We start from the raw sequence: 12,674 nt of genomic DNA on the forward strand, positions 1-12,674 counted from the left end.
CTGCATGCAATAGTTTCTATGCAAGACTAAACTGATTTGCAGCTACTTATCGGGTACGTTTCCCCCATGCAAATGGTCCAACAAGTCACGTGTGTTACTTACGCCTTCAAAACAAATTTATTTGCACAATATTCTGGTGTTTTTACTGTCAGGAAGGACAAGAAGTCCTCTAAAAGTATAGTTTCATGTCAGAATGCCCCTACTACCAAGGCCAGTTTAAAAACAGTCTTTCCCTCCCCAGCTTCCAGCCCAGGTGCACATTCCCTTCCTGACCCTCAGCAAGACAGTTCCCAGTACAGGCTTGTGGACAGCTGGGATGGAGCAGTGGGAAAAATGGAAACCTGTTACAGAGGGCCAGGAACACAATTGGTTCTTTCAGGGGCCTTTGTCACCGAAAAAAAATCCACTATTAAACTAAAGGTAGAACAATGACCACCCTTACAAACAGAGAATGAATTTCTAGCATGTATTAAGTGAAGAACACAGACTTGTCCTCAGTTCTGAGATAATACCTCACACCAAATCGAAGTTTCCATCTCAGAACTGCACACGTATTCAGGAAGACTGATAGAGCATAGACAAAATGTCAGTCACTGCAAGATAATCAGGAACAGTAACAACTCTGTCCACCCCACCATTTCACTCCAGGTAGAGTTGCCTATGTCCAAACTTTTCTAGATTTGTTGTTTTTCTTCCATTTAAAATTTTCTCAGGGCAGGATTCAAGCATTTATTGCAACCATCTGGGACACCTGGGTGGAATTACTGCTCAGCAGCAGCGCTGAGGCTGCTGTGCATCCAGAGATCTTAGAGATTTCTACCATGTTTGTGCCTGACTGTATTCACACATTCCACCCAGACAGTCTCAAGAAGAAACACAGCACTGCTAAATTCAGATATACAGAGAGTGCACCAAATGGAGCAACATGGAAGCCAAGAGAGGATCCTGGCAGAAGACAATCCCCCTTGGAACAACTTGCCAAGAGACTGGAAAACTTTTTTTTATTAAAATTTTAAGAGGAGGGAAAAAACCAACTAGAGAACATCAGATAAATTACATTGCAGCTGAGTCTGAGGTAGGAAAGAAAAAGTCCATTAGAAAGGCCAACTGGTTCTGCATAGAGAGAAAAAAAGAAAAAGGAGTCACTATCCAAGGTAAAAGCACATGGTTTTCCTTAAACTGGATATAAAGATGAAGAATATCCAGTAGAGAGTGCTTATAGGGGTGTTTGTGAATACGGTTGCAAATCTGACCCTTTTCCCCTGAAAGCAGAATGAAGAAATGTGCCACGAGAGCCATTGAGTTAAAGTTCTTGTTTGAAAACGTTAGTTAACAAATATTTGCTGCATCCTCCAACAATACTTGAAGTCTAGAGCCAAACGTGTCTAAATTACAGGTATATTTTCTTCAAAGGACTGTGGAATATTAATTGTGATCCCTTCTAGGACAAAAAAAAAACACTGTTAAAATATTGCAACTTGTTAGACAACAGATATTCTGAAATTCACTTAAATGTAGAACTATGTTTTCCCCTGGCTTCTTGGCTCTTAAGAAAAAGTACTATTTAACAAAATAACAGGATTCTGTTTAGGGAGCAGCTGATGTGTGTGGAGGGAGGCAGTATTCAAGTTCTTGAATTCTAATGCACTCAAAAACCTAGGGGAAATATATAATAAATACTAATATATAAAATAATAATAATAATAAACCCCAGAATTTGTATATAAACTGAAATTTAAAATAGCAAAAGGTCAAACTTTATCCTGCAAAGAAATAAAAGTAGGACAAGCCACTCACTGAGCTTCATAGATTCATGAACCTTATGCATCCATTCCAAGAAGTTGTCAGAATACAACTGAAAGTGCATAATTTGTGGTGATGAATTATAAATTGAAAAAAGCTTTTGTTTACTGACTGTAATAGAAAGAACAATAGAAGCATAATAAGAAGACATGTAATGTGACCCAGACAGAAATTAGGGCTGACTACCTTCCAAATGTGCAAGCAAACACACTGGGTAGTCAGAAGCGCTGTAACTGCATTCTCCCCTCTGTTATGGGAAAATAAAAAGCTTCAGAGCTTCCACAGGGTATGTTTTGATTTCACATGGTCACAGAGTATGCCAAGTTGGAAGAGACCCACAAGGATCATCCAGTCCAACTCCTGGCCCTGCACAGGACCATCCCCAAGTCACACCATGTGCCTGACGGTATTGATTTGTGCACGGCCTTTGTAAAATGTCCAGATCCCCACAGATTAAAGAGACCTTTTATCAGAGGTCTAGACACAAAGAGAATGTGATTTTCAGGAATGTAAAAACAACAATGTACTCATACACAGCAGTTCAGATGCAATAACTGCAGGCCTCAACCTTATGTCAAGAGAGACTACTAGGGAGAGACATTTTCAGCCAGAGTAGTAACGCACTGTTTGTCCTGTCACATCTAAGAACTCGTGCATAAGACAATCTATGTAAACTCTGTCTCTCTTTAGCCTTCTTTCCTTTATTCTGTCTTTATTTAGCATTTTAAAAAAGCATCAGTAACCCTCCAAACCTGGAAAATTAAAAATCCTCAGCAGGTATCCTGGCTTCCTGAGGCTGAGTCAATACTAATGTAAGTCAATCAGAGGTTACCTGTGAGGAAGGGAGTACAGTTTCATTTTATAAACTACTCAGGACACCAAGTGACACTCTATGTAAGAAACAAATAATTCATTCAGTTATAAATATAATTTTTTTTCTGATAATTAACTCTGTCAGCTCATACAATTAAGGGGTAACCTATTTAATATGATACAGTGAATCAGCCTTTCTTTTCAACTGGAAAGGAGGTTACTTAGTAATTTTCTTTCTATTTTTTTAATATCTATTAGGACTTAGCTTTTCTAGCTTATTGTTACTTGAACAAATGTAAGGTCACTGATATTTTATCACTTTCCTAATCTTCAGTTTTCACAAGATAATATGCACAATTTCCATCATCTAGGTTAAGAGTCTGAAGCTCAGATACTTGCTTCTTTTCCTAAATAAATTTCATTTATAATAACTAATATTTCATTAATGCTTTCTTGGTTTTCAACTAACACAGTTAATCCTTACTAGAATCTGAATTCATTTAATGTGTTTGTTTTAGTAAGTAAGAAGTGGTAAGTACTTCCACTCTAAGTATTACTACTGTCAGATAGACACCATCTAGTGGCTAATAAACAGATGTATAATTTCTAATAAAAATAGGTATAAAAAATTGGTTTTTGGTCACAGTATTACTGCAAGCCTTGAGATGGCAAGGGTTGCCTCTTGTCATTTTGAGACGATGAGAGAGTTACACAACTTTCTTGCTTAACTATAATTTAAACTAGTAGTCCTCAAGACTTCTGAGACTGTGAAAAAGGGAAAGGCAAACAAAATACCTTCAAGTGCATACTGTAAGTTAAGTGTGTGCAAATTTCTGGCTCATTATCTTTCAGGCCTTCAGGAATTCCAGGTCCCAGAGATCAGGTGGAGAGGCTTGAGCAAGGAAGATGAAGCCTCAGTGGAAGAGGATCAGGTCAAGGAATACTAAGAAAAGTGGAAATACTTAAATCCACGGGCCCTGGCAGGATGCACAAGTGCTGAGTGAGCTGGCAGATGTCATTGCAAGGCAATTCTTGATAACCTTTGATTGATGATGGAAAGTGTAAAAGTGCCCAAGAAAACAAATGCCACCTTCATCTTCAAGAAGGGCTACAGGCCAACCTGTCTCACCTGAGTACCAGGGAAGGTCACGGAGCAGCTAATCCTGGAAACCATTTCTGGACACATTAAAGATAAGAAAACCCCCAGGAGGGTCATACTGCTATTCAGAGGGACCTTGACAGGCTGCATAACAAACCTGGAAAATTAAAGATCCACAGCAGGCAGCCTGGCTTCTCGAGGCTGAATTAATTCTAATGTCAATTAATATAAAGTCAATAGAGGTTAATAAATACCAGATTGTTCAGTACAGTCTTCCCAGCACAAGACACGGACACATTGGAAAGAGTCCAATGAAGGGCTATGAGGATGATTAAGGACTGGAGCACCTTTCATGTGAGGAAAAGATAAGAGAGCTGAGATTGTTTTGCCTGGTGTAAAAAGAGGATCAAGGCAGGCTCTTTTCAGTTGTGTCAAGTGACAGGAGACAAGCACAAACTAAAACACGGGATCTTCCCTCTGAACATCAGGACACACTTTTTTACTGTGAGGCTGATTGAGCACTCAAATAGATTATCCAGGGAAGTTGTGGAGTCTCCCTGTTCTAAGAAATATTCAAGTAATATCTAGTCACAATCCTGGGAAACTGGCTTAAGATGGCCCTGTTTGAGCCCAGGTTTTGGACCAAGTTACTTCCAGAGGTCCCTGCCAACCACAACCATTCTGTGATTCTCTGATCTTGGAGCACTTCAGTTGCAACTTTGCGGAAGTTCAAAGATTTCCTGTGTTGGAAATCTTCTTTATGCTTGTGTTTTCTGGGGATAATTGTTACATGGTGCCCAGAACTTAATCTCTTCCCTTCTCTTCTGGATTTTTCCACTGTTAGAGACAGATTACTGAATCAGACGATCTGTCCTAGTGTAACTTACGTACAGAGAGAGAGAATCCTCATACAAGGCATCTTAGTATTGGGCTATAACTTTAAACCAGATATGGGTTGGTCTTAACCCCTGGTCAGCACTCAAGGAGTCAGAAAAGGACCTCCTCTCACCCCAGCCTGCCACAGCCAGCACTTTCTGGAGAGATTAAGATGTCAAGAGCAGTTTTACAAGAAAGATAAGCAAAACTGTAACCACCCAAATGCAGAAGCTGTTTCCCACTCCCTGCAGTTCCCAGCTGTATGTACCTCTAGATGCTTACAAACATTCACAGGAACATATATATTAAAACATGTAGAACTTTCTCTTTTGTTTCCAAATGTGGCCTCTCAGCTCTGTCTTTTGCTTGTCCAGTTTGAAAGAACAAACTTTCATTTCTCATCAAAATGCCCCTCCAAAGACACCTTTTGATTTGGAACCTATCACTCATGCCCATTAAAAAATATAAATTTCTGGCTGTGAAATTTAGGCTTCATACCGGCACTGTGGAACTTAGCCTGAGACAGTTTCGCCCACAGAGAAAACTGAATTCTGGCTGCCTAATAAACTCCACAGTTCAAGGGGGAGACAGAAGGAAGCTGTGCAGCAACTTGAGTCTTCAGAGCCTTGGCTTGTAGATGTAGATATGCACATGTAGATGTAGATACGCACATGTAGATGTAGATATACACATGCAGATGTAGATATGCACATGTAGATGTAGATATGTACATCTTTTACTGGACCTAGCTTTTGAAAATCCCACTGAAGGAGTAAGGAATCTGGGTGGTAATGAGGATATAAGTGCTCAGGCAGTGACCTGAAGGCTGGGAATTATGTTTATCAGAAAGTAGGGATCTGTTTTTCCTCACCACTGCAATACAAGCCTATCAGTTTAAAATTCCATCTCTCATTCAAGCACCAATAAATAAGACCAAGCTCTTGCCAAAACAGACAGAGAGAGAACCACTTCCTACAGGACTGGCAAAGTCTATGAAACCCAGAGCTGTAAGTAAATCATCTCACTCCAGTCACAGGCTGGAGAGAGAGCATCCAGCAGAATAATTCAATGCAAACTCTCCAGTGATTTATGCATCATGAGCAAAAACCCTCTGCTTTGCAATAAACAATGGCTGGAGCACTCGGGTAAGCCCTGTGATGAGAAGTTCCAGCAAGGGGAGGGGAAACTCCCTACAACTCACATGAAAATTGCTGTCCTAGCACCGAGCATCAAATATGCAGACCATTTAATGGGTGTATGACATGATGCTAAAGGCTATTCATAAATAAAGTGGTGTTGTGAGAGGTAATGAGATCACATAGACACTGGAAAGGGGAAAGAGTTATAATGATGGAGAAAGTGTTCCTTTTTCAATAGCTCAGACTCTGCCCCAGGGTCCCATCTCCTTCTGGCTTCCTCCAAGGAGCTCTCTGCTGTAAAAACTGGCATGCAGGACACCAAGGATGAGTGGATGCTGGCATAGCACTTCCCACTGTAACCTAGACCTTTAATGATGAACTGTAAGCTGAATATATCACATCTGGGAACGAAACTTTGTTGTAGAGTTTCTTGGAACTATAAAAAGATGTTGGACCCAGAGTGCAACAGGGTTAAAGTGAGAAGATATGCTCAGATTATTGCCTCAGGCATGTTCTTGGCAGAAGTTTGGGAAGGAGCTCGATGGACAGCTGCCAAAGTCACTGGTAGAGCTCATGGGCATTTTTCTACTTAGTGCTGTGTTTTCTCACTTTGGACTTTCCCAGGCTTAAAGCTGTTTTCTCTTTTTCCTAATACAGACTTCCTTGCATACAGGCTCAGCAACTTTGTAAAGGGAACTCTCTCCAGGATGTCAGGAATCAGCATTGTCTTGGAATGCTACAGTAACTCACTGGACTAAGGGGGAAAGCACAGCACTCTCAACACACTGGTCACTAGTAACCAAAAAGAAAGCAAGCTCCCTCCTCCCTCAAAGGAAAAGGAAACTATAAAAAGAGAGGAGAACTCCCCTGGCACCCAGTGCATTGAGGAGGGTTGTTCAATCCTCACAAGATAACCACATACTACAGGGCTGCTTTCTGCTGAAGAGGTTCCATTCCACAAAAAATAAAGATCAGACATTTGGTCAGATTACTTAACAATAAAAACTGAGGAGTGACAAGGAAGGAGAGGAATTAAAGCATGCAGGAGAATCTCCACTTTGAGGATCAATCACCCAAAGTTAGGATAAATAATGACTGAACAACATCTGGAATTAGGGAGGGGCACCACAGACTTTATTTTCAAGTCCTCAGAATTCTTGACTGTATGTGGAGACAAATGTTCCTTCTCAAGACATATGACTACAAAGCATGGTGGTGAAAGAAGCAGTGATTTGCTCGTGTATTAGGTGGGATAGATGGCCACAATTAGGGGAATGCTGCGCCACAAATTAATCTTAACCATGGAAGAAACACTTATGTCTGAAGACAATACACCCACCACTTCAGCAGATATCCCCTTTTCTTATTTTATCTCTCCTTTAAAGCTCCCCTGAGTAGGGTGAGCAGATATACCCATTTTTTGTTTCCTATGGTGAAGATTGATGAAAGAAGCAAAAGGTAAAAAGGCAAACCAGCAATAACACTTTGGGAGCCTTATATTGCTTACATTGAGCCCTGCACCACACAGACCCCAGGACACTGACAGTGAAGTCAACAGTGTCCAGAGCTGAGACAGTCAAACTTTGGATCACAGGTCTGTCACTGCTTTAAAAACTGCCAGGAAGAGCAAGCTACAGGATTTAGGAACACAGCATCCATGTGCAGGAGCAGGAGGGGACTGGTAACTGTTCTTTCAAGAGCAGGTTCACCACGGGTACACTGTGAGGAAAGGCCAGAATTCATTACACACCAAGTTCAAACAATTTTCCATACCCAAGGAAAACACAGTTGAAGATAGGAAGGAGGAAATATATTAGGTAGACAGTTTGAGCAACAGAAACTCCCCAAGTTTTGATTTATGGGCTATACACTGTAAATAATATTTTGGTTAGCACACTTTACTAACTACTCCTGCAAAAAGAGTTATTGTATACATAGTCTTAATGTCCACATGTCTTCCCAGCTTTAGGCTTTGCAGCAAGAGGCACTTGGAGCTTTGAAAGTAATCATGCTATAGATAATGTAGCCTGTTAGCTATTATAAAGTTTGGTGAAGTCCTAGAAATGGGAAATAGGAATTAGAACATGAAAAAGGAGATGGATTAGCTGGGACCTTATAGAAGCACTAGTATTAAAATAAGCTCCATCACAATTAAAGATTATCTAGCTTTGCTTGATTTTCCTAAGGTGAGGTAATCTTATATTAATAACAAGACATCAAAAGGGGACCTTCTCTCTACAGTGATGGTCCCCTACCTAGAATTTCAGTTCTTACATGGGTTTCCACCTGCAGGCGCTTTAAGAGGTCCATCAAGAAGAAAACTTCCTGGTTTTCCAGGAGTTAAGTAAGATTTTGTATCAGAAGGATAACCACCTCTTTGTGGTAGCAGTAACCTTGGATTATACCCTTCCTCTGTCATTTAGACCTCCTAAGTGACAAAATCTGCATTACAACCAGAAATATAATTTATTATAAATTCTACTGTACTTCTTATAGTTGCTGTGTATTTTCTTAACTTGCTATAACTCATCAGAGGTGAACTGCTAAAAGATAAAAAAATAATGACTGTAAGTCATATCAAGGAATATTTGATCTGGACAGGAGGAAAAATTTCTTCCCCCTGAGAGTGGTGCACTGCTGGAAAAGGTGCCCAGAGAAGCTGTGTTGGCTCCATCCTTGGAGATTCGAAAACTTTTTTTTTTGGCCTGGATTTTAATCCACCCCTGAGGGTAGATCTAAGGACAACATATTAATTCTAGAATCATATAGTTAAAACTCCGATTAACCCTCTATAACATATAAAAATATCATGAAACCTGCTTTCTTCACAGAGGGTCATAAAACTCCTAAGGAGTGTTCTCCATGTCTCTGGATCAACACTAATATCACTGTTTAGAAATTGCTAAAAACTGGGTTTGAACACATCTTCATTTCAGGAAAGAAAACCATCAAAACAGAAGAAGACCACTGAACTACAGATATTATTATAGCACCTTTTACATTACATGGCAAGGACTGAGAAGAACTACTGTTGATAAGTGCATTCCTGCAAGACAGGCACACTAGAAAAACTCCTCCCTAGTAAAAATCAATACTTAAACTTGAATGACAAAAAAGGTGCAAATCTCTAGAGCTCTGCACATCCTAGAACTACAGCTTTCATCCTCTGCTTGTAAATACATCCCTCATGCCTTCCCAGTCCAGGGGTGACTGAGAGACAGGGTACTCAGTACTTCTGGCCTAAGATATCTATTAGCAAATAATTTGTGATTTCCCTCTCGAAATGTTTATACAGATTAAGAGACAGAGGTAAATGGAACTGTCAGTGAATATTGTAATGGTCTTTTATTTCTTTTTGTTATTAAGAACTTTTAAATTTTCTAAGGCTGACTGTGCAGTTAAATTCCCTCAGGATATCAGACCTTAGAAGAGACCTGTACCAAGAGTGAGAATAACAAATATGTGTTTTCTAGCTTTGGTATACAATCAATTAGAAACCTGTGACAACTGTGTTGTCAGAAGCAAGGTGCTGAGGCAGCAGGAATAATTTATAATAATTCTTCAGTGCCACATCTAGTCTTCCAGGATAGGCACTTCAGTTAAAGAAGGGCTTGCAGTCTGCATTCCTACTGAATAAAGGTAAATGAGGAATAGTTAAAAATATTTCCACTGTTGCAAGCTGTATTAAAAATTAGACCAAGCAAGTCTAATAACCAGTGAGATTCTGTAATAATATTCCCATTTTGTTATTATTTAAGCAACGTACTTCAACAGAGTTAATGCACTTGAAAACACCAGTCAAAACAGGGTTTGAGTTTAAGGCAAAATAAATGCTGCTTCTTCTGTCCATCAAAGCCTGAATATAAACTTGCTACATTTCACAGTCCTGCTATAACCAGAAAAAAAATGTTGGGTATAATCTAAGCAATCTAAGAAAGAAGGATCACAGTAAATTATCAAAATGCACAAAGTGTGACTGATGTCTGCCAAGGGAATAAGTATCTGCACTGAGACTGAGCTCAAATCCCCCCACAGTGCAGAAGTGCAGAAACCTCCTGCAGTTGCAAAAAGAGAGGGGTGGTCATTCCTCAGGTATATATACACTAAAGTTCTAACATTACCTACGAAATAAAAACCACATTTATTTTAGTGGCAACAGCCAAACTTGCAGTCAAGCAAAGCATGGAAGATAAAAGCAAGAAAAATCATCTCTGAGCACAGAGAATCAATTGCTCATGTCTGGTCTTTTTTTAAATTTTCTCACAGAAGTTTAAACCACAGAATTTCTATGAAATCATATCAACATAGAGAAACATTACAATGGAGACTGTGAAATAAAAATGAAGATGGAGTGTAAGCAGATGGACCTTTACTTTTAATTCAGCTGGTCTAATAAAATGGGGGAATTCCTCTAGACAGTCACAGTTTAATTTTACAGCTGTAATATTTACTAACAACACAGCAGGTGGTGTATTCCTGTTCTGAGTTTACCTGTTCCATTCAGTAGCTTGCCCTGAAATAACTGTTATTCCAAAAGAACATTAATCTGGTACAAAAATAGATCATATAATAAAACCTAGATGGAGTTTCATTATTCAGAAGATAAATAGTAACAAATGCCAACTTTCTTATGTACCCAAATTATCTAGAAACATGTATTTTTTGAGTTTTTTCCTATTTTTTCTCTTCGTTAGTATCACGGTTCATTTATTCCTATACAGATATCAGAATATTTCAAATCAGCAATCTTCTCAAATATTGCTTTTCTTTACTCAGTATTTATAGTATTATTATATTATATTATATTATATTATTAGTAGTGTTATTTTATTATTATATTAGTATTATAATAGTATTGGTTTAATATTACAGTATTTTTATATTATATTATAGCATAAAACAAAAATTGTTTTGTTTTGGTTTTCTTTTAGAGATATTGTCTGAAATCCTTAAAAAGCATGGTAGGTTTGTTTTGTCTTATTTTAAGGCCAACTTGTTCTATGTTTGTAAAGAAAAAATTCAGAAATATACAAGAAAACCACTGGGATCACACATGGATGTGTTCAAATTACTAAAACTTGTAAAACCAGGAGTAAAAAAATCAAATCAACTGTCAAATACTTTCACATTGATTCACAATGTGAACACCAGCTTCTGATTATTCACCGGCTTTTATGAACATAGTCTCCAATAAAACTTTATCAATGTAAATGGAAATTCCTTTCTTTTGATAGAACTCATACTTTAGAAAAACAAAACAAAACAAAACAAACAGCCTAGAGTATGATTTTCTTCCAGGGATAAGCACGATACAAAAAACAGAGGTACATAATTATTTAGTGTATTTTTGTTACAGTAAACTATCATCAGAGCCACAGAAAAGCAGCCAAAACATTTTTTTAATGTTCTCATCAATCCAAGATTTCATTTGCTGAAGTAACTAGAAATTAACATCAGCTACGAACCAGGTCCCTTGATGTTTTACTCAAGTCCATGTTACCTTATGAGTTGAATAGGCTGAAACTTGTAAAATGCTCCATATCTCGCCCATTCTCGATACAGCAACTATATAAATTAAAAAAGAAAAATTCAGAAAATTAACTTAAAACAAGTAACCCCTTCTGTTTTTACAAACATCTTCTAAGAGTTAAAAATACGTGCACCAAAAAGAAGAAGTTTTCCATACTCCAACGCAAACTTACAAGTGTATTTTTCAGACATTTATAGAAGCCCCCAACCTCACCAGCAGTGGGAGAATGGTGGAAACACAACTTTCTTCACACACCTACTCCAAGAAACTGGTAATTCGGGTGTGAAGGACCTGACACTACTCTGAAACAAAAGCTACACGGTGGACAGAAACTACCACGCAGTTAACAACTTGGTGAAAGAGTTAATCTGATAGCAGCATGTTTTATAACTTTGGATGAATCTGCTGATAATCAGAAAGGGCATTCATAAATGAAGCTTTCCAGAATGAAGTGAAGAACAAAGGAAGCTCAGAGGAAACAGTTGACTGTTCACCATATTTTATCTTCCGAGGGAAATAAAAATCAGGGCAGTCATAGAATCATAGAATGTTTGGCTATGAAAGGACTGTGGACAGTCTAGGAAAACGTGGTCATTGAAAACTATTTATTGAAATACAGAGTGCATTAAAAAAAAAAAAAAAAGAGAAAATTACTATAAGTGAAACTAAATTAACTATGTCCCTACTTACAGGTTATAGGTCTTTATCGTCCAAAAAGATAGGTGTCAAACCTATTGTCCCTCTTCTCCAAAAGAAGTGGAGGGAGTTCAGAAAAAGAGTAGGATATGAGAGGTGAGGTCAATTCCTTTCAAATAAGTCTCCACATCATTCCTAGTAAAATTGGAGTAGTGATTGAAACTGTGTTTTGAGGATGAGCTTCTGTGTGGAATATCTGCTGACTCTAAGAAATGACCTCGAAATGACAACCGAGTCCAACCTCAGAGGTTGGACTGGATTTTAGATCTTCTTTCCCAGCCTAAATGATTCTGTGATTCTGTGACCTCAGACTCCACTTCCTCCCTTGCTGTGAGCACGGATTGTCCCTCACCTGCCTAATGGAAGTTGCAGTTTATACGAAGTAACCTGAGTTAATACTTTGGACACTTCTATTCTTCTGTAAACTTTGGTGGGGAGTAAGACACAAACCAAGCAACACACAATCAGCAAGAGCTGCAGAGGGTGTTAGGAACAAAACACATAAAGTTTTTGAAATTATCAGCAGTTGCATCGTGAGATGGTCCATTCTGACAGCAGTGCTACACCACTCTATGGAGGAGACAGTACAATTAATATAAATGTGGAGAAAGTCCAGATACTGTAACTGCAGAGTTATCTCAACATATTTTGAGGTTTTCCAATCATATTTTCCTCCTCTTTAGAATGCCTCTCCTCCTGCAGATGCTATGTGAAAGAA

General features: G+C 38.6%; 1 protein-coding gene across 1 annotated transcript in view; it reads right to left on the bottom strand.

Moving 5' to 3' along the window:
- ANO2 (anoctamin 2) overlaps positions 1 to 12,674 on the bottom strand; it is a 123,993-nt gene that overhangs the window by 103,987 nt on the left and 7,332 nt on the right. The window contains 1 exon segment of the mRNA XM_032688969.1: positions 11,231 to 11,295. Coding sequence (XP_032544860.1) covers positions 11,231 to 11,295 — 65 coding nt within the window.

Source organism: Chiroxiphia lanceolata, chromosome 5 (assembly GCF_009829145.1).
Source record: "Chiroxiphia lanceolata isolate bChiLan1 chromosome 5, bChiLan1.pri, whole genome shotgun sequence".
Classification (NCBI taxonomy): Eukaryota; Metazoa; Chordata; class Aves; order Passeriformes; family Pipridae; genus Chiroxiphia; species Chiroxiphia lanceolata.